Source organism: Phoxinus phoxinus, assembly GCF_949152265.1.
Source record: "Phoxinus phoxinus genome assembly, chromosome: 2".
NCBI classification, from domain to species: Eukaryota; Metazoa; Chordata; class Actinopteri; order Cypriniformes; family Leuciscidae; genus Phoxinus; species Phoxinus phoxinus.
The window spans coordinates 3,050,868-3,078,839 of record NC_136877.1 but is presented as its reverse complement, the minus strand read 5'-3'; the positions used below and the strand labels follow the sequence as shown (position 1 = coordinate 3,078,839).

Below are 27,972 nucleotides of genomic sequence, written 5' to 3'. Positions count from 1 at the left end.
TTGCGCATGTCCCAACTACAACCGTTTGTAGTTTTACTGGTTATTCAACTGCGAGTAGAACGACATTTCCCGTCAGCCCGTTCTCGAGCTGTCTCCATCGCTGATTGGCTGATTCCGAAGGTGAAAGTTCAACAGACATGTTTCCCGAGCCTGTGCGGTAAACACCAATAGAGTTCACGGCTTTATAATGTCCTTGTAATTGTATCATTTAAGACAGCTTTTTTGTTTTATTTAAACGTTTTATTTGCTCTGTATATATCCGAAATATCCGAGGAGAAGACGCGGTTGTTATTTATCAGCAGCTATATTTGGCTGTGTTGGATAAGACCAGCAGAATCATTATGTATATGGCAGTTGTGTGATAGTTCAGCTCTTAAGAGGTCACATTAAAGACTGGCATTCGTTCTGGTGTAGTATGTATTTGATCCGAGAAGTGACACGATAAACCAGATTTTACTATGGCAGCGCTACTTTTGCTGCGTGGAAGCAAATGTTACGACAAACGAATTTGGTCGTTGTCGAATCGGCTCAGTTGTTTTCAAACCAGCAGAAATCTCCTGGAGAACGATGTGACTTCATACTCGTCTTTACTGACTGTAAACACAAGAGGTCTAAAATCAGGACGCATTCAGGTGGGTTTTTAAAACGTCGACCAAGCATTATGTAAACTATTTATGTAAATATGAAAGTTCAGTGACGTTAAATGGATTTTTTTAAACTAAAAATGAAAATTCTGTCATTATTTATTCACCCTGATGTCTTTCCGTACCCCGTAAGACTTTCTTTCATCCTCAGAATACAAATTAATATATTTTTTGATGAAATCTGAGTGCGTTCTGTCCCTCCATTGACAGTCTACGCAACTACCACTTGGACGGTTTTAAAAGATCCTTGTAAAACTAAACCATATGAATTGAGCGGTTCAGTCCAAATTTTTATGAAGAGACTCGATTGCTTTATATATGATGATAATAAAAAAACGCTCAATTCATATGCATTTCGTTTACAATCTTTGAAAAACAAACTTTTTGAAGTGTTAAAGTGGTAGTTGCGTAGCTGTCAATGGAGGGACAGATATCTCTCAGATTTTCTCAAAAATATATTAATGTGTAGACGAATGAGACGAATGTCTGAGGGATGGAGAGTAAATATAACTGAATTTTAATTTGTGAGTGAACTATCCATTTAAGTCAATTTTTTAAGAAAAAATGTGTGCTATAACCATGACGAGTCTGGTAGATTTTGGCCAAAAGGGAACTTGCAGGTTGATTATTATAATAATACCAGGTAATATCGACAGGCCTGTATATTTGCCAGTGTATGTGTCTATGATTATGCATGCCCTTGATGTTACTTGGATGATTAACCAACTTGCCATCATTTCACAGAACATTTTGAAAAAGCCTTTAATCCCAAGGCTTATTGGACTTGAATTCCATAGTCGCCACAAATTGGTCACAAATCCTATGAAACTGTGGAAACTTTTAGGTAAGTAGTAGGTTTATTTGAATGTTTTCACCAGACAACGTAGTGATGCACGGCTCTCGACTTCTTATGAAGCTTAAAGCTTGTTCTGACTCATGTTGCTTTGCATAATGGGAATGTGTTTCACATCTTTCAGGAACTGCTCATTATTTCAGCACATCCAACAGAAGACAGGAAAAGAAAGAGGGTGGTAAAGGGAAGACCCCAGAGGAGGATGAAGGTATTTTGTTAATCTTTTGAATCAATAGTTTACATCACAAAATAATATACCTTGTAGAAGTAATCAGGATCCCAAAACAAAGTGTTTTATCACCCCCGAAGGACATACAGGTGCTGGTCATAAAATTAGAATATCATCAAAAAGTTCATTTATTTCAGTAATTCAACTTAAAAGGTGAAACTAATATATTATATAGACACATCACATGCAAAGTGAGATATTTCAAGCCTTTATTTGTTATAATTTTGATGATTATGGCTTACAGCTTATGAAACCCACAAAATCAAAATCCCAGAAAATTTGAATATTACATGAAATCATAAATTGTATGACTAGCACCTGTAATGACGTGTTTACGTGTGTGAGGGCGGGGCAACCTGTCACTCGCATAAGATCCGGCAATAGACCCTTTTACAAGCCCACGTGATCAAATAGTTGCGCGCGCATTTTGGCAACGGAAGTGGTGTTGTTCATGCATTTACTGAACATTTGTATAATAATTCATGGCAAGTTAATAAACTGAATATGATGGTCCAAGAGCAGACCATGCATCAGACCGGTGGCGCTGTGCACTTTCTGGTTTGCTGACCATCACTTTTTAATTTACACTCGTTGTGGATATTAAGAAAATACATTAAATGTTATTACAATTAAGAATGAACTATAACTTCATGAAAATGAGCATGGACCTCAACCTGTCCTGTCAGCAGAGTGTCCTGTGTCATAAAGGGCTTTGAAATAAACACACAAACTACACACTGACTGAACACATGTGTTGACGACTGAGACTGAGCGGTGATTTGCAGTCAGGTACAAAGCACTGCACCATGTTGCTAACGTTATCGTTAACCGCTTTCACACACGCACACAATATAAAATACACGATGATAAATATAAAATTCAATACACAATACCTATATAAAACACTATTATTTTTATTTACACGATTACTACTGAAAGAACTGCTATTAACTACACATTTACTATATAAAATTCACTCAAAAGGCTCTTTCGCGGTTGGCTTCAGTCGACTTCAGTGAGGCGCGGTGGTTTATGGGATGAGTAGTTCCTCCGCTCGGAAATGAAAATATGTACACAGTCTTGTACCTTTGCCTTTTTTTGGATTTTCTCTTCGTTTTTTCACTCGAAATGATATGTTGTATGCTTATGAGTTCAGCCGTAGCTGGTTATCCTCAGACATGCTCTAAAACTCTTTAGATACAGATTTTTCCAAAAGTCAATGGGAGAAATGAATGGGAAATTTACTTCCGGCACCAAAGCCCTCTCGGGCTGTGGGCGGGACTGTGATGCTCTATATGCGCGCGCATACGTTGCTACGTCATCATTGTGTACAAACAGTAAAAGGGTCTATAGCAATTGACAAACATCAATTCCCAATGATGAAATTAAGTCCCGTCCTACATTTGTTCTTGTTTGAGAAGCCGTTACGCATCACAATAGAGAAGAAAAGACAATCGCAACGCCGACTTCAAATATGAAACTAAAACCGCCAGTAGGTGGCAGCACGTCCCTGTGTTCATGAGGCACTGAAGCATTCATTCAAACAATCTGTTTCAAACTGATTTTTTACAGACAAAAAAATACATAAATCTCTCGTCTCAGGGGATATGAGGGAGGGAAGCACAGTAATTTTAAAATACTACAGGTTTTCTATTGATACAAAGCTTAATGCTAAATCCTGAAGTATCTCTTTAAAGGGCACCTATTATGACATTTAAAATATTCCTAATGTTGTAAAACAACAGTTTTACATGCATGCAATGACAAAAAACACTTTTGTTGTCGTATAATATGCATTTATTTTTACCGGATTTGCTCACCGACTCCCAAATGATTCGTTCAACGACTCGTTTTTCCAAACCCCTCCTTTGCGCGACGCTAATCTGCGCTGATTGGTCAGAGGACCCAGTCAGTTGTGATTGGTATACTCTGTGCAGAGATTGTGCGAGCATAGCCCAGAGTTCATATTGTAAAAGCACAATCAGTCTTTGTTTGCGTTAGCCCGATGCATAAACATAACGTTTAAAAAAACAAAAAAACAGTTACGTTACTACGAGGTTTTACTCTATGCTTTAAGACAACCCCGAAAACAACGACAAACACTTCACATATCTCAATACAATTGTCATTGAAGACCTAGAAGCTAAACGGTGCTTACACAACAAACAAAATAATTATTAAGCATGCTACATAAAACATAAAAGCAACAATTATTAATAACACTTACAGGTTGTGATACGGAGGAGGAAGCTGATGCAAATACACTTAGAAATGAACCTTCCTTCAATATCAGCCAGCTCGCGAATCCAAGTTTGATTGCATTTAATTTGGTAAAGCAATCGTCTTCAAAATGACGCGAACAAAGCACAAGGCTCGGACTATACTTCTGTGGTATAGTGAATTGTAGCCACTTAGTCTTCAAATGCTCCTCCTTGGGCAGATGAAAAAAGTTTGCTTTTGAGTCGCACTTCAGAACACAGCGTCTCGTCGCCCTGATGTTTTCCCTGCTGGCCTTGGAGCGCAATAAGTGGGCGTATCGTATTCAAATAACTTGACAAGTTGACGTCATCTAGTCAGAGAAAAAGCTTCGGTCTTCTAACGATTCATAAAAATGACTCAGAGTCGACTCTCACTTTTGAAAGACAATAACTTTATATACGGTGCACTTTCATATTTCAAACTTTGCAGGATGTTTTTGTTCACTTAGATCTATGTTACACACTACATGAAAGGTACATTTCAAAATTCCATAATAGGTGCCCTTTAAGTACTAGGCTAGATGCACCTGAAAAACTCAAAGCACTATTTAATTTGTGTCTATTGTGTTTATTTGTCCTATTTCTTTGAAATTTGCTTCTTTCTTGTTATATGACATCAGGTTAACTGGGACAGCAGTCGATTATGCAATTTGTTGACCAACTCAAATAATTCAGACAGCCAGATATACTTTCATGCCAAATTAGACTTTGCTTCTTTCTTTTTTTTTCCTAGAAGAGAAAAAGAGACGAGAGCAGGAGGATCAGATGTATAGGGAGCGACTGCGCACACTTTTTATCATCGCTGTCATCATGAGCTTGCTCAACTCCATCAATACCAGTGGGGGAAACATATCCTGGAATGATTTTGTAAATGAAATGCTGGCCAAAGGAGAGGTGTCGCGAGTGCAGGTGGTGCCAGAGAGTGACATCGTCGAGATCTTCCTTCACCCTGGAGCAGTCATCTTCGGGAGACCTGTACGTCATCTCACATCAGATTTAATGATTTTAAAAGGGGGGGTTGATTATGATTGCACTTTTCTAACTGTAGTTAGTGTGTAATGTTGCTGTTTGATCATAAACAACATCTGCAAAGTTACAACGCTCAAAGTTATAAGCAAAGGGAGATATTTGCTTTTTAAGGACTACAACAAACGGCTGGTAGGAACTACACGACATTCCTCCCGGGTTAGTGACATCAGCAACCCTAGAATTGACATAAACCCCGCCCCCGGAACACGATTTATAGATTATCAAGACAGAATATGCTAATCTATGACTAGAAGATAACTACACTTAAACTACATAAATTCATCAAGTAACCATTCAGAAATGTCCTGTTCTTCTACATGTTGTCACTTCTTCTCGAGTCTCTCCATCATTGTCTGACTCTGGTTTGAACATAAAAGGCTAAAAGTTGTAGAAATGTTCAGTGTGTGTGTGTGTGTGAGAGGTAAAAGGACACAAGCTCTTGAAGCTCCGCCCCCTGTGCCGGGAGCAGCAGCTCATTTGCATTTAAAGGGACAGACACAAAACTGTGCATTTTTGCTCACCCTCAAAAAGTGACTTTAACATGCTATAAAAATATCTTTGGGGTATTTTGAGCTAAAACTTCACACACACTCTGGGGACATCAGAGATTTATTTTACATCTTGTGGAAACGACATTATACCACCCCTTTAAAATAATTGTAATCATTATGTTGCTATCAATTCCTGTTTCATTATTGTCCTGTTGTCTGTTGTAGAGACTGGCCCTGATGTACCGAATGCAAGTGGCCAATATTGACAAGTTTGAGGAGAAGCTCAGAGCAGCGGAAGAAGAACTGAAGATAGATGCCAAAGACAGAATTCCAGTGAACTACAAGCGCACAGGCTTCTTTGGGAAGTGAGTAATTTGGACTTTAAACCTCGCCAGCTGAAAAAAAAATTATGCTTTTTCAAATATTACATTTCATGCAGTGTGCAATAGAGCTGTTTGTGAATGTCAACGGTCTGCAAAGTTTTAAAGATCAAAATGCACGGCAAATCGATTCTGAACTGCAGAAACCAGTCGTCAGTAATTTCAGCCTCACTTCCTGTGCAAACCTATGTAGGTTTGTAACTCATTTGCATAATGCCTGCCTATGGTTTTCATTGGCTGTCCGCGAACAGCGTCTACTTTGACCCGCCCTTAAAGGGATAGTTCACTTTAAAATTAAAATTCTGTCATCATTTACTCACCCTCAAGTTGTTTCAAACCTGTATTAATTTATTTCTTCTGCTGAACACAAAGGAAGATATTTAGAAGAATGTCAGAAACCAAACAGTAGTCTGTACCCATTGACTTCCATAGTATTTTTTTTTCCTACTATGGAAGCCAATGGGTACAGACTACTGTTTGGTTACTGACATTCTTCAAAATATCTTCCTTTGTGTTCAGCAGAAGAAATAAATTAATTCAGGTTTGAAACTACTTGAGGGTGAGTAAATGATGACAGAATTTTAATTTTAAAGTGAACTATCCCTTTAAACACTGTAGTTGTAGCTGAGACTGGAAGAGTTTGTTTTGTGTTGTTCACATGGTGAGAAGACTGTTTTCTGCTGCCAAAGCAGATCCATCTGACCAATCAGAGCAGAGTAGACCAACCACAACAGACTGAGCCATCTGACCAATCAGAGCAGAGTAGATCAGTCACAACAGACTGAGCCATCTGACCAATCAGAGCAGAGTAGATCAGTCACAACAGACTGAGCCATCTGACCAATCAGAGTAGACCAATCACAACAGACTGAGCCATCTGACCAATCAGAGCAGACCAATCACAACAGACTGGGCCATCTGACCAATCAGAGCAGAGTAGATCAGTCACAACAGACTGAGCCATCTGACCAATCAGAGTAGACCAATCACAACAGACTGGGCCATCTGACCAATCAGAGCAGAGTAGACCAATCACAACAGACTGAGCCATCTGACCAATCAGAGCAGAGTAGACCAATCACAACAGACTGAGCCATCTGACCAATCAGAGCAGAGTAGACCAATCACAACAGACTGAGTAATCTGACCAATCACAACAGACTGAGCCATCTGACCAATCAGAGCAGAGTAGACCAATCACAACAGACTGAGCCATCTGACCAATCAGAGCAGAGTAGACCAATCACAACAGACTGAGCCATCTGACCAATCAGAGCAGAGTAGACCAATCACAACAGACTGAGTAATCTGACCAATCACAACAGACTGAGCCATCTGACCAATCAGAGCATAGTAGGCTTTTGGAAAGGTGGGGTTTAGAGAGACTGAATCCTTAATTGAGCCGTTTCAGACACTATGAGAAAAGAGGGGATGCGCAATGTATATTATGAGAAAATTAAAGTTTTTTTTTACCTAAGATGCATGTAAACCTATTTAGGAGACTCCAAAACAAAGTAGCATAATTGGGGCACTTTTAAAATCGCCGGTTATCATGACAGAATACCTCTAATCAGTGTATGTTCCTCCACAGTGCCCTTTATGCCCTTGGTATGGCTGCCATTGGGGTGGCAATCCTCTGGTACATCTTCCGACTGGCAGGAATGGGTGGGAGAGATGGCGGCTTCAGTGCATTCGTAAGTCAAGATTTCTTCATTTGTATCAGTTTTAGTCTCTACTATGAAGTGTTTTGTGATGTCAAATCGTCTGTCTGCTCCACCAGAATCAGCTGAAGATGGCTAAATTCACGATTGTCGATGGGAAATCTGGGAAAGGGATAAGCTTCAAAGATGTTGCGGGTATGCATGAGGCCAAGATGGAAGTCAAAGAGTTTGTGGACTATCTAAAGGTAAGGGCATCGGAAAGTTGGGCCTAAAACATTATTTCCAAATATCTTCTAGTTACTCATGCTCAGATTTACTTGAATCTACGATCTGAAATGTCTCATCACAATTCATAATGCAAGAAATTAACTTTCATTAAGGGGTGATTAACAAATTGTATTCCAGGGGCATTTTTACCTTTTATAAGGTACAAATTAGAAGAAATAAATCTAACGTTATTAGATGCATGCATTGTCTTTTATGTAAATTTTTTACATTTAATCAGTAAATAAATTAGAATAATAAGACACTAGTTCGTATATTATTAATCAAATGAAATCAGTATCAGTAAATGATCACTTAAATATGAAACTAAAACCGCCAGTAGGTGGCGGTAAGTCACAGTCTTAATGAGTGAGTCATTGAATCATTCTTATGAATCAAAATGAGATATTGTTCAACTCGGCCAGTCTCGTGATTTTTGCTCAAACTATTTAGAAGTTATAGCCAAAAATAGCCATTTTCTCCTGACCATTAGGTGGTACTGTGCAGGTACCCTCCGGTCATGATTGTCACAACACACTTCAAGTTTAGTCAGAATAGTTGTGGAAATATAGCCTCACATCCGATTTGGCGTGCTCTCCGTCAAATTTAGCACTGTTGGACGAATTCTATAACTTTGTCGACATGGTCTGAAGATGATCTAATTCAATTTGTGCAAATTGCTCCAATGGTCTTGGAAGAGTTAAAAATAAAAAAAGGTTTTCAGATCAAATCAGAGGTAAAATAATTTTGTTTCTATCACTTTTGGTTCAAAAGTTATTTGCATAAACGAGAGTGCAAAATTGGACAGTAGGTGGCGCTAGATGGTTTGAGTTAGAGGCGTGCTCTTTCTCGAATTCGTCCACTCGTTTTTTTTCAAGCACGGTTTGACGAATCAACTTGAATTCTGCAACTTTGCATGGTCTGAACATAATAATTTCAATTTCAGTAATTAAATTTTCGTGAAAGTCGAAGCAACGGTCTAGGAGGAGCTGGAAAAAGTTTTTTCAAAAAATTCAAAATTCAATAAAATTCATGACGGGAAAATTACGTCACATGGTGCAATCTAATCAATGAAATAAAAATGTCTAGCCATTATTTGTTACCCCTTGCTCGTTTGTCAAGCACAGTTTGATGAATTCTATAACTTTCGGTCTGAAGATGGTCTAATGGTCTGGGAAGAGTTAAAAAAAAAGTTTTTCGGATCAAATCAAAAAGGAATCATGTGTAACATGATTATGTAAGATCAAAATCAACAGAGTATTTTGAGTCTGTTTTGCACTGATAGGAAAAAAAGCGAGCAGATCACGCCGGCGTGATTGCCGACCCCAGAGGGTAAAAAAAAAATCTGGATCAAATCAAAAAGGAATCAGAGGTAAAATAATTTTGTTTCTATCACTTACGGTTCAAAAGTTATTTGCATAAACGTCAGTGCAAAATTGGACAGTAGGTGGCGCCAGAGGGTTTGAGTTAGAGACTCCAAATTTGCTATGGTAACATTTCAGACTGTCCTCAATCTGTGTGCCAAATTTCATAACTTTCCCGCAAACGGTTCCATGGGCTGCCATAGACTCGAGCGTATGAAGAAAACTAACGATCATTGTTTTCTTCTGAAGAATCCGGACCGATACCTTCAGCTCGGGGCCAAGGTGCCGAAAGGCTCTCTGCTTCTGGGGCCGCCCGGCTGTGGGAAAACCCTGCTTGCTAAAGCAGTGGCGACAGAAGCTCAGGTGCCCTTCCTTGCCATGGCAGGGTCAGAGTTTGTGGAGGTGATTGGAGGTAAATGACACCGTTAGAGTAGTGCTGGGCGGTATACCGGCTCATACCGAATACCAGTGTTTATTTGTGTTATGATATCGGGGTTCCCACGGGTCCTTGAAATCCTTGAAAGTGTGTGAATCAAAAAAAGGCCCTGGAAAGTCTTTGACAATAAATATACATAGATACAAGTCCTTGAAAGTTCTTGAATTTACTATGTGGTAAAAAATCATATTATTCCCTCCGGTGCGCTAATGTGTTATTTCTCCAACACTTCGTGGCCTATGCGCACTAGCTTGCTTGATTTTCGTTAGTTACGCGCATTTACAGTGTTTCCCGCGTGAGGTACTTTGTGTTGTACGTTGCCATGACGTTTACGTGCGCACGAAACTACTCTACGATGGTATTCCAACGTTTGTTCCCACGACTCAACAAATGTGTTCCCACAACCCACATTAAGTCTGAATTTGAGGGTATTGGACCTAGAAAGTCCTTTAAAGGTCCTTGAATTTGAAGTTAGCCAAGGTGTGGGAACACTGTGATTAGGGATGGGAACCGATTCTTCTTCAGAACCGGTGCCCAGTGAATCAATTCCTTGGAACCGTTAGCATGCCTGCGTATCGATTCTGCGTATCAGTTCCGCTTGTTGCAAATGTGTCATGACGTCACACACGCGCTGCGTTGTTTTGATTCAGAACGCGGCAAACATGGCAGAGGCAGAAGTTCGACATTAGAAGTAATGAGGCCTTTAACGGGACGCCGTGTTACTTTCCGACCAGCCATCACGTGCCGTCTCACACACATTCACTCGCGCTCACTCACTCACACACTCGCGCTCACTCACTCACACAAACGCACACATGTTCACTTACACGCGCGCGCACATATACACTCACTCACTAGCGCTCACGCACACACTCTCGCTCACTCACTAGCGCACACACAAACGCACACATGCTCACTCACACACTATCTCGCGCTCGCTCACACACACATGCTCACTCACACACTATCTCACGCTCACTCACACACACACAAGCTCACACACACGCGCGCGCACACTCTCGCTCACTCACTAGCGCACACACTTGTTTCAGGTTGAATCCAAATGAGCACTGTTAATATTCCAAAAGGCACAAGCTCTTCCTTGACTGTTTTCAGTCTGTGTTTTTCGTTTTTATGGCACATATGGCAGTTTTTTTGTGTGTGTTTTTTTGGACCAATGAATGTGAAGGCACTAAGGCACTCTTCTCGATAATCTTTCAAGGCACACACTAGCGTGCCATGGCATACTGGTTGAGAAACACTGCCCTATGCTATAGGTCCCTGGACTTTCCTTTGAGAAGTAGCTCACCTACTTTTAGGTTTGTTCTGAGGTTGCTACACTTAATTTGTGTATATGTGCTCTGTCTTCTGATCAGATATTAAAGCGAGTTAATACAAACAAACAAATTTGTACTTATTCCCTCACCCAATGAGAATCGATAAGAGAATCGATAAGGAATCGGATCGATAAGCAATATCGATAATGGAATCGGAATCGTTAAAATTCTTATCAATTCCCATCTCTAACTGTAATATTAATTTTTAATATACCGCAATACCGGTGTATGTTGCTTTAACAACGTTGGGAACTTGGCGTTTCCATTAGCCTTCAAATTGCGAATTGAAAATACGGCCAATGGAAACTCGTAAATTTCACACAAACTCCCATTAATCGCAAAAAAAAAAGTTTACACGCTCGCATGAGGTGCTTTTTCAGGCAATTCGATAAAGAAATATATTTCGCAAAACTGCAATGGAAACAGTTTTTGCGCATTTATAGGTCACCTGACGTAGATGACGCAGTGTGTTTGGACAGAATACGAGACAGTTCTTTATTAAATTCATAAAATAATCAATGGTTAATCAGAATGGTTTCAATTACAAAAAGTCCACTTACATTATTCTGTGTTTTTTTCTTTTCTACAGCTTATCTTAGGGTTTTATTTTATATTACCATGAATATTTTTAGTTTGGTTTCTTTAAATAAAAAAATATAAAAAAATGTACATCTGAGGCTTAACGCTACAGAAAAGCAATGAAAGTTTTTCAGGAAGAGTTTTCAGCCGATTTATTTAGATATAACAATATGGCATGCAGTCGCTTCAAACAATGGCATAAAGCTGTTAAAAACATCATTCAATGTAAATTGTGATAATCGTAATTAATAATTACAATTACTATAAATGACAGTTTCAAGGCAATAATCGACAATTATGATTTTTGTCATAATCGTGAAAATGTGGTTAACACCCAGTACTGCTTTGGAAAAATTAATAAATCCCATCATACCGTGAAAGCGGTATAATTTTGAAAGATACCGTGATATGGATTTTTGGTCATAACGCCCAGCACTACATCAGAGATTATTATTCGAATGCCATTAATATTTACATCTGAGCGATCTCTCCCCACCCAGGCCTCGGTGCCGCAAGAGTGCGAAGTCTGTTTAAAGAGGCTCGTGCGCGAGCTCCATGCATCGTCTACATCGATGAGATCGACGCCGTGGGGAAGAAGCGGTCCACAAACATGTCTGGCTTCTCGAACACAGAGGAAGAGCAGACCCTCAATCAGCTGCTCGTGGAGATGGACGGTAACACTTTGACAGAGGTGTCAAAAGTATTCACATTCATTACTCAAGTAGAAGTACAGATACTAGGGTTTAAAATGACTTCTGTAGAAGTTGAAGTATCAACTCAAGCTTTTTACTCAAGTAAAAGTGTAAAAGTACTGGATTTTAAAACTACTTAAAGTATAAAAGTAAAAGTAATGCAAGGCAAAAAATGCCATTAAGGACAAAAGCTTAGACCGCGCCAAAGGGGCCTATAGTGCATCCCCCAAAAAAAATTTGAAGGCCATAATGACTATAATGTTATATATATTAAAATGTAAATGTTGAAAAACTTGTGAGGCACTAGGCTACCGGTTTCAGCCGCATATAAGGATTTCGGATATTGCCATCTTTGTGGGGATATTTTGACACTATAATGGTTGCGCACACACACACACTCTCTCTCTCTCACACACACACACACACACGCACGCACTCTCTCAGTCTCTCTCTCACACACACACACACACTCACTCTCTCTCTTCTCTCTCTCCACACTCTCTCTCTCTTCTCTCTCACACACACACACACTCTCTCTCTTCTCTCTCTCTCTCTCACACACACACACACACACACACACACTATCTCTCTCTCTCTCTCACACACACACACTCTCTCTCTCTCTCACACACACACACACACACACACACGCACACTCAGTCTCCCTCTCACACACACGCACACACTCTCTCTCTTCTCTCTCTCACACACACGCGCGCACGCACGCACGCACGCACACACACTAACGATTATGTTTGCCACTTATCCCGCGATTGTCATACAGGCAATATTGTAAAAACGGCTGTCCCCAAAACAATATTTGACTCGATTTGCCCCGTATTCTTGAGCACAAAACTGTTGATTAATTTCTCCCTCGCTTACCGCATCTACAGTAGGTTTCCTTCGGAGGAGTTTTGCCGCTTCGCACAACCAAATGTAACTACAGCGCGCCGCGCGGACAGTCTCTCACAAGTTAGAAAGAAAACACAAAGCCAATCAGTTTAGCGATGTGTGTTCAGGAGGCGGGACTCAGATCTATTGTATAATTGGACATTTTTTGAACGACGACAAGCCGGAATGAAAACAAGCAGAAATGAAATAGGAGTAACGAGGCTATTTTTAAAAAGTAAGGAGTAGAAAGTACAGATAATTGCGTGAAAATGTAAGGAGTAGAAGTAAAAAGTCGGCTGAAAAATAATTACTCAAGTAAAGTATAGATACCCAAAATTTCTACTTAAGTAATGTAACGAAGTATTTGTACTTCGTTACTTGACACCTCTGCACTTTGAAAATAATAGTTGTTTTGCTTAATTTTTTTTACAAAGAAAAAAAAATACAGGTCCTCGAAATCCTTAAGTTTGTGACTCTGAAAAAAGAATGAACACTAACACATAATTTTCCATCTCTGTTTTCTAGGAATGGGGACCACAGATCATGTGATCGTCCTGGCTTCCACTAATCGGGCAGATGTTCTGGACAACGCTCTCATGAGACCGGGCCGGCTTGATAGGCACATATTTATCGACCTGCCAACTCTTCAGGTAACGAAGGGTCAAAGTTACGCAGCAGCCACAGAAGTCTTGATTCTGATTGATAACTTGACTATGAAGATTCGCTGAGTGCATTAAATTTATCAGGGTGTCCGCGGAGTCATAAAAAGTCATAAAATGTCTTAAATTTAATAATAAGAATTAAAAAAAGTCATAAAAACGTCCGGATTTTCCGTACAAGGTCATAAATTACATTTAGCCACGTCTTAAATTGATATGCTCGTTCATTCATTGGTTCTAGCATTGCCTTTTCCCCAAAAAATGCGCTGGCGGCATAATGTTAAATGCGGCAAAAGCGGAACGAAAAAACTAATTTGAACCGCGCGCCACACAGACCATATATCCGCTCGGCTCAAAGTCCAAACGGCAGCGCAGCGCGAGTTCACTAGAGCAGACGCGTTTACTCTGATCGTTTTCAGTCACGAGATCCAGTGAGAAGCGCTTGAATTCAGCGAGGAACACAAATGTCTCAGTGATTTTAAACCGGTTTAAAGGCAGATGAAGCGGCGCTGACGAACAGGAGAAACACTGTGCGCAGCGATACAGTCAGAAGCTTTTCCGTATACACATTCCCATCATTTACCACGGATTTACTGTAACGTTAGCCTATTAATATTAACTGCACCATGTGAGATATACATATTGATTTGTATTATTATTATTGTAGACAATATATTATTATTGTAGACAATATATTAAAGGACTAATGGAATATAATTACAGTATTTAATAATGTATTTAGGCTACTGTTTTTCATACATTTCATGAAGATATCAAAGTCAACACAAACCTGTTTCAAGACTTGACCCCCATTAGCACATGCAGAAACTAAGAAATTAGTTTTCCAATAAAGATTTTAATTTTGTTAAGGACCTAATGTCAAATGTTTGAATGTTCTACATCAGATTTGTGAAATGTTCTCCTGTTTGGCAAGTGTTTGTCATGATATGTTCTGACAATAAAGAGTACCGGTAGTTTAAAACCACAATTAACGCTCTACAACTTTCACTTAGGAGCAAAAATATGCCTTTAAACTTGAAAGAAATAAAGATTTGACATTTATCGTGATAATTATCTATATCGACTAATATAAAAGTTATTTTTCGTAATTCGTGTAGGTCATAAATTTAAATCATAATGGTCATAAAAAGGTCTTAAAAAGTCTTAAATTTGACTGACTAAACCCTGCAGAAACCCTGATTTATATATCACTGTTAATCTGGTAATGGTGAAAAATAAGTCTCTTCTGCTCACCAAGGCTGCATTTATTTGATCAAAAATACAGTAAAAATTGTGAAATTTATTCCTGTGATCAAAGCTGAATTTTCAGCATCATTACTCCAGTCTTCAGTGTCACATGATCCTCCAGAAATCACTAAAATATGTTGATTTGATGCACAAGAAACATTTCAGATTATTGTAGTTTTTGCTGCTTCATATTTTTGTGAAAACCATGGCACAAAGTTTTTGGGGATATACGATTTCATAAAAAATACTTTAACTTAAGCAAGATGCATTCATTTGATCAGAAATGACAGTAAAGACATTTATAATGTTACAAAAGATTTACATTTTAAATAAATGCTGTTCACTGCACTTTCTATTTTTCAAATAATCCTGAGAAAATGTTAGTTCATTATTAGTTCATTATTAGTTATTATTAGTTACACACTTTAGTGTAAAGTGTTTGACTTTTGATCAAATTTGAGCATCAAATCATCATATTAGAATGATTTCTGATCATGATCATGTGACATACAGTATATTCTCATAGGAAACGCTGTTTTAAATTGTAAAAATATTTCACAAATTTTACTGTATTTTTGATCAAATAAATGCATCCTTGGTGAGCAAACTCCAGTCGGAAGAAGTTTCAATCAATTCTCAAACCGATGGGACCAGATGTTTTTTTGTTTTTGTTTTTCAGGATGACAAGTTTTTAATAATAGAAGATATGGTTTTTTTTGTTTTTTTTTTACTCAGTTAAAGGAGAACTCCGGTCAATTTTAACATTGAGCTCAATTTTTTGTAAATTTGGAGTGCTGTCAATACAGAGAACAACGACAAAAATCGGTGTTGCCTACACCGTGTTATCCTATTTTTAAAATTTGCACCCTATTGACTTGAATGGGGCAAATTTTAAACCTGCTTTTATTCATTTTTATTCATATCTTTCACATCTACTGCAGTCAGATTCACCGTGTTCACTCTGAAGGAATCACTCAACATGGCTGGGCACTTGTATGACACATCAAGGATGATAAGAGAAATAAAAGCAGGTTTAAAATTTGCCCCATTCAATAGGGTGTAAATTTTAAAAAGAGGATAACACTGTGTAGGCAACACCGATTTTTGTCGTTGTTCTCTGTATTGACAGCACTCCAAATTTACTAAAAATTGAGCTCAATGTTAAAATTGACCGGAGTTCTCCTTTAACTCTTTTGACCCATGTGACTGGTTTTGTGGTCCAGATTCACATATAGTTTTAGAGCTTTCAGCGAAAATAAATGGTAAAAACCTGAAAGCGTTTTACCATCAATTTCTCACCATGAAAATAGCCACAGAAGCTTTAAAAACAAACAAACTGTATTTTTGATCAAATAAATGCAGCCTTAGTGAGAATCAAAGGAAAAAAAAAAACGTTATTATTCCAAACTTTCGAATGGTAGAGTATATGTGTGGTGGAAATCGTAGTATGCGTTGAATAATTGTCTGTTGAGTTATTGAAAATTAATGCACACCAAAGATGTAATGACCACTTCCACTTCCATATTAGCCGTATTACCATCTCAGGAGTGGGTTAATTCTCAATAATTCAACAACCGTCATCAAATATTCAATACTTACTCTTACTCTTGCTGATTGTGTTCTAGGAGCGGAAGGAAATCTTCGAGCAACACCTGAAGATCCTGAAGCTGACGCGGCCGGCGGACTTCTACTCGCTGCGTCTGGCTGAGTTTACCCCCGGCTTCAGCGGTCAGTGATGTTTTTAATATGTGACTGTAGAATCTCCTGGCACTAGTGTTCATTTCGTTAACGAAAAATGAACGATGGCAACCATGCGCACGCGCTTTCTCTACACTGCGGACGCGGCGCTGATGATGTAAAAACACAGAAACACTGACAAACAAGTAAGCTGGAGGTCAGCGATCTTCATTAAGTCAGTCTGTGTCTCTTCACGATCCACTCGTGCTGTTTACTGTATTATTACTGTGACTAAATCTGAGGTCAGACCCTCTCAGTGATGAACTATAATAAATCCAAACATGAATATCGTCTATTTTTGCGATTGTTAATGCTGAAAAAATTCACTTACTCAACCTCTGTGTGGCAATGCAGTATTTTATGTTGTTTTAATGGAAAAGCATTATTCACTAACATATAACATTAATTATTTGCAATTACTAATAGGAATTCCACCCTTTTTTATTTTTGAGAGAAGTTTTGCCTGTTTTTATACTGTGTTCGTTTACTTTATGATAAAATAATAATAAATAATTCCTATAATAAATCAGGAAACTAGATGAGATAAAATGAACCATGCATATGAGTTGACATTCTTGTGATTTGTGTTTATGTGAAAGAGTGCAATAACTCTTGATGAAATGTAAAAAAATTAATTTCTTAAATGATGATGATAATAATAGTAGCAATTTTAATTTTGAGCAACATAATTATGATTATTAATTTATACATTATGCAGCATGACAAAAATTTGACTGTGTTTACACTGACTAAATCTACACTAAAATGGCCAGACATTTAGTCGAATAAAACTTGACTAAACAAAAACATAACATTAACTAAATATAATAAAAAATGTACAAGTACATTTGACAGGACTATTTTGAAAGCTTGTTTCCACCACAGAATAAAAAATAAAAAAGGTAATTGTGACTTTTTATCTCACAATTCTGACTTTTATATCAGAATTGCATGATATAAAGTCGCAATTGTGTGTTATAAAGTCAGAATTGCGCGATATAGTCAAAATTGCGTGTTATAAAGTCATAATTGCACGATATAGTCAAAATTGCGTGTTATAAAGTCATAATTGCGCGATATAGTCAAAATTGCGTGTTATAAAGTCATAATTGCAAGATATATAGTCACAATTGCGAAAAATTATTTGTTTTCCTTAGAATTGGACTTTATAACACACAATTGTGACTTTATATCACGCAATATCTGAGAAATAGTCACAATTATCTTTTAAATTGTTTTATTCTGTGGCGGAAAGAAGCTTGCATAGGACTGAGAAGAAATAGCTGACAAAATTGACACTACCTGACACCACATCTGCCACATTGTTCATATTTTCCAGGGGCCGATATCGCCAACATCTGCAATGAAGCCGCTCTTCACGCTGCCAGAGAGGGTTTCAAGTCCATCGACACCTTTAACTTTGAGTATGCTGTGGAAAGAGTCATCGCAGGTATTCAGCTCATAAACACACTGTGCCGTGACATTACCGTAGAGCATCGGTTCCCAACAGGGGGGTCTCGGCCCACAAGGGGGCCTCAGCGAGCTCTGTGGGGGGTCGCGTCATATTTTGAAAAGTTTTGAGCAATGAGCATTAAATAGAAGTCCTTAACTTTTTTCTGTTCAAAATTTATATAATGAGCAAGTTCATCATGAATCCATCTTCCAATCCGTGTTTTTGTCTTATCCTGAACCACTGGCACTCCTATAATAAGTGTTTACATTGGGACTATTTTACACTGGTTCGGATCGCTGCGAAGTAGCCCAGGACCTGTGTGACTCGTCATAGACGTACACAGAGAGAAGTAGTTCCGGCTACAATGTTCTTCCGAAAGACGCATTATTCTGTTAATAAACGCAAGTTTATTAAAGCCTCACAAATAACATGCAAGTATTGAGTCCCAGACAGCAGTCATTTAGTAATCGCCTATATTCTTTCTTTTTTATTGCATTTTCAAATATGGCCAATTTATAGGCTACTCCTAGGCTTACGTTTTTACATTACAAAGGGCCTTCTGATGTTTTTGTTATTATATTTTCAATATTATAGGCTATTATTTGTGCGTAAACATATCTGGTTATAGTAAACATACCGTTTGTTTGAAAACCACATATTTTGTCATCCATGCTGCAAGCTTACAAGAACGATAATATCATTAAATGTGAAGGGGGGCCCTAAAATATTTTCTTGGAAAAAAGGGGGTCTCAGACAAAAAAAGGTTGGGAACCACTGCCGTAGAGGTTTCTGCACTGTCAGCATCTGTGTGATAATGTTTGTGACATGCAGGGAGTGTGAAGAAGAGTAAAATCCTATCTAAAGAAGAGCAGAAGATTGTGGCCTTCCATGAGTCCGGTCACGCTTTAGTCGGATGGCTGCTAGAACACACCGAAGCTGTCATGAAGGTAAATGCTGTCAAAAACTACTACCGGTGAAACTGGAAACATTAGAATATGGTGCAAAAGTTCATTTATTTCAGTAATTCAACTTAAAAGGTGAAACTAATATATTATATAGACTCATTACATGCAAAGTGAGATATTTCAAGCCTTTATTTGTTATAATTTTGATGATTATGGCTTACAGCTTATGAAAACATTTTCACAATATTTTAATTTTGAATTTGTGGTTTTCATAAGCTGAAAACATTTTCAGCTTATGAAAATGTAAAAAAAAAACACATTTTCTACAGTTTCACCTGAATAAACGTGGTCCATGAAACTTGTGTGTATGGTGGCCGGGAGGGGACATCTTCAGTTCACATTGCTTCTCTTGGCCAAGAGTTTGATACGTAAACTAACCTGCGTGACCATAGCAACCTGGGATTATCAGAAATGGATATTAGTAATAAATTAACAATTTACTTTGAATTAAGAATGACACTAGCTAAGTTTCCATCCACTTGTCAAACGAATTATCTGAAGTTCGGTAAAAAAACTCATGCGAATAAAGCTGGTGAAAGTGTGTTTCCATCCAACGGCTTTAAAGCGAATAAAAACCTGTGTGTAATGACGTCACTGCTGTTTTGCGATCAAATTGGTTTATCGAATTGATTTGAGACATTTTAAGGTGTTTCCGTTCATTTTCGCACTGAATCGCACAACATTCAAGCCAACATTTGCGAACAAAGTTTTGCTTGACAAAATTAAGTACATTATTTATTTGGCAAATAACGTTTCCATCAGCGTTCATCGCATAAGCCGTATACCGATCAAGATAAAATCGACCGAACGTATTTCATTTGAGTCGATATTCATGAAATTCAATCGAGTTTTCATAAGGCCTTTTTCATTCGATATCACTTAACTCGGATAAAAACGTGTGGATAGAAACATAGTGAATGACAGTGTGGCATTACGACTATATGAATATATATTACATTATTTTGTGCCTGTATTATATTATTAGGTATTATACATTATGCACTGCCTGGGCAAAAAAAAATCGTAGTTTGGATTTAAAAAGGCAAATGCTTAAAGTCCTCCTGTAGTCAATCATTTTATCCCTTAAAACTCATCTTTGATCACTAATTTGACATGTTTAAAAGTTTTTTCATTTAATTTTTTTTTATTCATGCCTTAAAATAGCTTGAATGTAATTTGACACTCTTGCCTCATTTAGTATCCGTGGTTATATGAATATGCAAATGAGCCCCGCCTCCACTCACTCACTCACTCACTCAGAGATCCACTGGTTGACGATCACACGTTGATCTGATTGGTTACAAGGTAGTGTGTGACGTCAGAAACACCAGCGATTTCAAGCCGTGTTTTTGAGACTGTCTTTGGTTCACTGCAGTTTTAAGCAGAAAATACTCAGCAATGCTGTCCACTTATGAACTTACACACGGTTTGTCTTAAAGCAGATTAAAAACACCACATAGACATATAAACAACATTAAAAGCTGGATTTTCACCACAGGGACTTTAATCATAGGGACTCTATGATTGGTTCATTATTGCAGTGTTTATTATGTTTCTAACAGTTCTTTAAACCCTAATTGATGGAGTGTGTAGCTTTTCATTTATTAAACAACCATGTATGAAGAACATCACGGTCATATTCCACAGGATGATAACGTCATGAATCGGCTTCTTAAGTTCATTGAGAGTCTTTGGGATGTTCTGGAGGAGACTTTACAGAGTGCATTGCATTGACAATACAAGATCTTGAAATAACGTCACAACTTTTATTCCATCAAGATGTGTATTCGTTTTTGGTAAAGATCTTGTTGGTCAAGAACTGTTGCCAAACATATAACATGATATATACATAATAATAACCATTCAAAAATGATCTAATCATAGACTTTTCTTATGCATTTGCCTATTTAAATCTAAACCGCGACTACTACTACTACTTTTTGTTTGGCCAGGCAGTGTATTATATGATATATGTGTGTTGTGGTGGGCTGGTCTTTTGATCTGTAGCCTTGTCCTCCAGGTTTCAATCGCTCCCAGGACGAATGCCGCTCTGGGCTTCGCTCAGATCCTGCCGAGGGATCAGTATTTGTTCACTAAAGAGCAGCTGTTTGAAAGAATGTGCATGGCTTTGGGTGGACGAGCCTCTGAGGCCATCACCTTCAATAAGGTCACCACAGGTATGTCATCTATTCTACACACCTATATCATCTCATAACACACCATCAATGCGAGAACTATACATGCATACCTAAGAAATAGTATTAGCAGATTTGATTGGTGCTCAACGGCGCCCCCTGGAGGAAAAAACACATGTAGGAAATATGTATTTTCTAGGAATGACAGAAAAATTATTGATAGCCCAAATAGCCAATCAAATCGCTGCACTACGAAGCCCTGTTGCTATCAGCCATTTGAACTGTCAGACACAGAAAAACCTTGTTTTTGGCCAAATGTCTATGGTTAAAAGACATTAGAGCACGTGTTTTGGATACTAGGTATCCAGACTGGCTAGTTAAAGGGTAACTCTCACCAAATTGCAACCTAGGCTCTTTTTGTTAATCTACCAGAGTCAAACATTCGTGTAAAAGCATAATTAGAATGGAAACGCCACTTTTAAGCAGGGCCCTGAACCGGTTCAAGGAACGAAAGCGAAAACCGGAAACGAACGGAATTTTAACAGGAACGAAAAACGAAAACAAAATCAATTTTAATCGTTCTGAACAGAAACGTTTATTTAAATTGACTATTAACCGGTTAATAACGTTATTTTATCGTTCTCTTTAATATTTTTATTTGCCATTGACCAATCATGAATTTAGTAGATTTGTCACCCACAGTAGGCTACCCATCCAATGTTCAGAGGTATGTTAAAGTTAAAACATGCTTAGAAACGTGAAGATAGCCATACGAAGTAATGCTAACTTATTTTTTGTTGTAGTTTTACAACATTATTGCATTAAATGATCAAGCTTTATTAGCAGACTGAAATTGGTTATGTGATGCAAGGATGTGTTGCGCAGTGTTTGCTTTGAGATGAGCAGTTGAGCAATGATTGTCCAGTTTATATCATTTTTATTCATGTAATTCATGCAAAAAAAATATGTACAAATAATTGTATCACTCTTTTGAAAAGAATTAGGCATAAGAGGGCCAATTTGGATTGTCTAACTTAACGATCCAGTAAAACAGGTCAATATTATGTTTTCATATTCAGGTATTTCTGTTGTGGTTTTAACAATGTTATTAAATAAATGTTCAAGTTTAATTATCATGTGTTATCTTATTTTTGAATGAAAATTTGTGTTATTTATACATATTTGTTTAAAGTATAGGCTAAATTAAAATAACGTTATTAACCGGTATTTTTTTCTAATCAAACAGTTTGTGGAACGGTAATGTTTAACGAGGAAAACAAAAACGGAAACGTTAAAATATCGATTCTGCTCGAGTGAACCGATTTAATTAAATTTTTTTATTTTTTTTAAGCCCTGCTGTTAAGATTGACCGTATTTTCGTTTTCTGTCAAAATGCCTTTTGAATGGGAGTGCACAGGGCGCTTCTATGATAGCATCAAAATCACTATTTTTAAAACACTAAGAAGACTCGACACATGAGACTGTGCTGGAAGTGTCACCAGCGGCTCTACACATCAACTCCAGCATTGACTACAGTGTTTGTGTGCACAGAGTTTACTAAAAATAAAGGTTTTGTACGACTCACTTTATCAGTTAGTGTTTCCGGTGGCTGGAATGTTGTCAGTCAAAAGTAGTCGATCTCCGAATGATAACGTATAAGCTCCTCGTAGGTGCGCAGGATGACCTTCGCAAGGTGACGCGGGTGGCCTACTCCATGGTGAAGCAGTACGGCATGGCTGCCAGCGTGGGCCAGATGTCCTTCCCTGAGGATGATCAGGGAGGAATTGGACGGAGACCCTTCAGCCAAGGCCTCCAGCAGCAGATGGACCATGTGAGTACAAGAACATACATTAACATTAATCGCACTGAAACCGCACACGATTTGGCAAAGGCTGCGATTATTTTATGTGTCAATGTGTATTGTGAAAAGCGCTATACAAATAAATGTGAATTGAATTGAATGTTAGAGAGGCTCATGTCCGTGTTAAATCTCATTTATCTTGAATATGTGTGTGTGTGGTTATTTATTTCTATTCCTTTCTCCCATGGTCAGGAAGCTAAGTTGCTAATAGCTCAGGCCTACAGGCGCACAGAGAAACTGCTCCTGGACAACAGAGACAAACTTATTTTGGTAAGACATGCTTGATCAATTCCCCCCAAAAAGAAGTTAAGAAATGAAGATAAATTCTAAGATTTTTTTAAGAATGTTCTCAACACTGTGTCTCTAACCAGACACGACACACTCAACGCCATGACGCGCGATAAAATGCCTAACCAGATGTGATGGCGATACACAATGATTTTAGAATCAGTTTTTTATTTTTTTCGTGACCTTGCGGCTAGAACAAAAACATAAATAAGCGTGGCAATGATAATCTCAGGTACTGATTATGTGCTTTATTACTGTTAAAAGCATCTAATGTGAGTTTGAAACTTTATAGACACAGAAAGCCACATTGGATAATCCATCTCAGATGTTCAAAATAAATTAAAGGAGACAAGAACGTATATAGCATGTTAAAATTGCCACTTTTTGAGGGTGTGCAAAAACAACGTTGTGTCTGTCCCTTTAAATGCAAATGAGCTGCTGCTCCTGGCACAGGGGGCGGAGCTTCAAGAGCTTGCACTCACAGGGACATGCGCTAAAAATTTCAAAAACTTTAGATTTTATGCATGCAAAATGATCCAGGATAGGATGTCATGTTAAAGTGCTTCTATAATCAAGCTAATAATAATAACTTTCTGAGATCTCTATTCTCGTATGTATCTTATATTATTAAAAAAACTACCAAAATGGGCATTTCCTCTTTGTTTAATTATGGAGAATAGAAATTACATATTACAGTGTTCGTACAAGGTGCTTAAAGTACTTGACTTTTTGAAATTGAAGTCCTGGAAAACCCTTGAAAACAGCCATTTTTATGAAGAAGAACTTTGAAAGTGCTTGAATTTTAAAAAAACTATATATGGGAAATCAATTTTATTTTATTAATAAAACAATCTTTTCACACACAATTAACGCTGCAGTCCGTCTGATATAGATATAGAGGCATGTCACATGGCTATGAGTGTGATATTGCTCATATAAATATACAAGTATATGATACAGCTTTCATTCTTCAAGTCTGATTCTTCAATTCTTCATATATTCATGGGAGAAAAAATCAGTTTGAATAAGGAATAAGTATATCTTTGTCATCGTATCCTTTCAATGGTTAAAGTTGCCAGTCATTGCATGTGCTGCACTTTATTTGTACCATTTTGGTACAACTAACAAAGGTAAATAGATAAATAAAAATAAACGATTAAATTATTCATTTAGATAATAAAGATATTGTTTGATAAATGAGATTTTTGATTGTAGTCCTTGAACAAAAACTAAAAAGTCCTTGAAAGTCCTGGTACTTGATTTTGCAGGATCTGTACGAACCCTGAAGCTAAAAATAGTCAAATTAAAGATTTAGTTTGGTGTGCTTGCTTGTTTTCAGCTGGCTAATGCCCTGCTCGAGAGGGAAGTGGTCAACTATGAGGACATCGAGGCTTTGCTGGGACCTTCTCCGTTCGGACCCAAGAGGATGATTGCTCCTCAAAGCTGGGTGGAGGCCGAAAGAGACAAGCAGGACACCGGAGAAGACGAGCCCCGCAGACGCCAGAGACCGCGCAAAGACCCGGAGGACGACGATATCAACCTGAGCCCAGCGTGAGGCGAGCGCAGACACACACCATCCGACAAAACTCTGCGTTCAAGCGAAGAAAATAACCCCAAATGTGTCTGTTGTTCTCGATGTTCCAGTTAGACCTGATCTGACTGACCGAACAACACGTGTTCTTCGTTGACCTGATCATTATGGCCTGTAGTTATATTTGAAATGTCTTTAGGACATTTGATTAAGAAACTTATAAGCATCAATCAAGCATTTAAGAGCAAGACTGTTCTTCTCAGTAAGGAATCGCTCTTTTAAAGAGTTGTAGAAACCTCCTTTGAGAATTGCACGAAATCTGTTTTTAAAACAGTAGTTAAGCGTCTTTCCAGACCAGCTCAAACCGGGTTTGTTAGACCAGGTAAGCATTGCCAGCTTGTGATGTCAGTGGATATTCTGCACCATATGTAATAAATTATTATATTTGTGTGCAACGTCCAAGAGTTTTTACTGAGCTACGTGATTCATCTTTTCAACGTGACTCAACATTTAGTTATGAAGTGACTTTATTTTAAGGTGTCATTGTGTCACATTTAAGTACTGAGTAATATTGATTAACCGCATGTACTTACTCTATGGTTTGGGTTTAGTTACGTGTAATTATGCATGATTTATAGTTATTACTGTAATAACTACATACAATGTGTAACAAGGACACTAAAATAAAGGGTTTCCTATTATTATTATTTCACCTTTTTTAAATATAAATTGCCAAAACAACCATTGCAAACTAAATCACTGTCTCTTTTCTCCATTAAAAATTAGGGATGCACTGAAGATGCACCGATGTATCGGCCAGCAATCGGTAATTGTTTAAAAACAGCCGATTATCTGGGCCGGTTATATCCTGTCAATCAAAAGGGTGCGGTAAAACATGACCGACTGCAACTCACACCGTGAGAGAAGAAAATCTCTCGTGTTGAGTTAGTTAGGGCAAGTTAATGCGACAATAAAGCATTAACAGCTAAAAACCGCTACAAAAAAGCAGGTTTTATTTGACCCTATGAACCACCCGTAGTTCAAACCCGGGTTGCCAGATCTGCATTATTCGTACATTATTTGTAGCGCCTCTCATCCAATTATCGCAAATAGCTCTAATAATAGTTCTAAAAAGAAACAATCTTCCAAATTCTGTCCATTTTATCACGCAATTCAAACAATAAATGGCGTTTTGACGCTCTTAAAGGAACACTCCACCGTTTTTTTTAAATAGATCTTATTCACCGTCTTTCCTACATTTAGATAGGTGGGCAAATGCATTTTTGTCTCAGTGCATGCATTGTTTTAGTTTGGCAGGGTCACCGCTAGCTTAGCTTAGCATAATGAATGGAATCCTTTGTTGCCAGCTAGCATGTCCTGAGTAAAAGTGATTAAAAAAAACAATTACTTCTTGTGGCCTGCGTATTCACAACGAGTACAAATAGCGATGCAGATTAAGACTAGGCGATTTCCAAGGCAAATATTGACTCGGGACTATATTAGGGTGAAGCACAGGCGAAGCACTGCTACTTGGGCGCAGAGATATCATGCAGCACCTGCATACCGCCGTGACCTGCACCGAGTATCTTCGCTTTTGGATTGTGTTTATTTTGAGAAGTTACAGCGAATTTAATCACTTACTCTGTGGACAGCTGTCCATTCGGCGTGGGGTGTTTTTTCCAGTTTACTTTATCGAACCAGAAAAAAAGTTGAGGACTGCAGGATGGATCAACGCCGAGAAATCTTCGGTAGCTGTGACACAACTGCGGGCACGCTCATCTTGATCTGACATGTTGAGCCTGGTGTTGAGCGATCGCAACCTCCTCCTCCTGTCGTTCTATTCCCAAAGCACGCAGCTCCTCTTCTGAAAACTCTGGCTGATAGAGGTATGGTTCTCTGGATCACTTTATTACTTTTACTCAGGACATGCTAGCTGGCAACAAAGGATTCAATTCATTATGCTAAGCTAAGCTAGCGACAATGCCTGCCAAACAATGCATGCACTGAGACAAAAATGCATTTGCCCACCTATCTAAATGTAGGACAGACGTGAATAAGCCCTATTTCAAAAAACGGTGCAGTGTCCCTTTAATGTGACCGATCACTGCAGCGCCTCAGTTCAAGCAGCAGCGCGAGTCTATTCTTCCACTTTAATACAAATTATATCAAGAAAAACATGCATGAATATCAGTAGGTGTGTTGAAAGATACACTACAACTTACCAAAATCCGTATCATGCCTAATGTAATCAGTGTTTCAACCATGGAAAGACGTAAATAAAAGAGTTTGTGGACAATATCACTCAATGTTGCATTTACCTCAGGAAAGTTAAGTGTTAGCTATAAAAACACTAGCGATAGAGCTTATTTACTGTTAATTATATATGCATGTTTGAATAAATTTGGCATGAAGAAAAGTGCTTATGAAACCTAACAGTATATGTGTAACTGAGTTTTATACAAACATTTCAGCTTTTATTTGAGTGTAAATATTATATCTGGAAATAAATAGCTGTTGAATATAATAGCTCTGTTGTTAATTTTAACCTCTAATATTATAGCGTACCAAATGAGAGGGTTCTCTGTATAGTTTGCAGCATTATTTGAGAGATTTTTTTTTTATCCCTAAGAAAAACCAAATTATCGGTATCGGCCGATATCATTCTGAATAATCGGCTATATCGGTATCGGCTGAGAAATGTTATATCGGTGCATCCTAGAGATGAACATTTTGACCGATAACCGATAATTCTTTTTATTTGAAAGCCGATAACCGATAATTCTTTATATTAGAAAGCCGATAACCGATAATTCTTTGTATTAGAAAGCCGATAACCGATAATTCTTTGTATTACAAAGCCGATACCTAATAATTCTTTATATTAGAAAGCCGATTACCGATAGTTCTTTATATTAGAAAGCCGATAACCGATAATTCTTTATATTAGAAAGCCGATAACCGATAGTTCTTTATATTAGAAAGCCCAT

At 38.0% G+C, this 27,972-nt stretch overlaps 1 protein-coding gene across 1 annotated transcript; it reads left to right on the top strand.

Moving 5' to 3' along the window:
• Positions 1 to 115: 115 nt before the first annotated feature.
• spg7 (SPG7 matrix AAA peptidase subunit, paraplegin) lies at positions 116 to 25,433 on the top strand. The gene is made up of 17 exons (XM_079598188.1): positions 116 to 632; positions 1,389 to 1,488; positions 1,622 to 1,705; positions 4,718 to 4,959; positions 5,730 to 5,869; positions 7,476 to 7,578; positions 7,665 to 7,790; positions 9,423 to 9,585; positions 12,026 to 12,199; positions 13,634 to 13,758; positions 16,641 to 16,743; positions 18,092 to 18,202; positions 19,037 to 19,152; positions 21,191 to 21,347; positions 22,976 to 23,136; positions 23,359 to 23,436; positions 24,794 to 25,433. The coding sequence occupies exons 1-17, from the start codon at positions 459 to 461 to the stop codon at positions 25,007 to 25,009; spliced, it is 2,373 nt and encodes a 790-aa protein (XP_079454314.1). The 5' UTR covers positions 116 to 458; the 3' UTR covers positions 25,010 to 25,433.
• Positions 25,434 to 27,972: the final 2,539 nt, after the last annotated feature.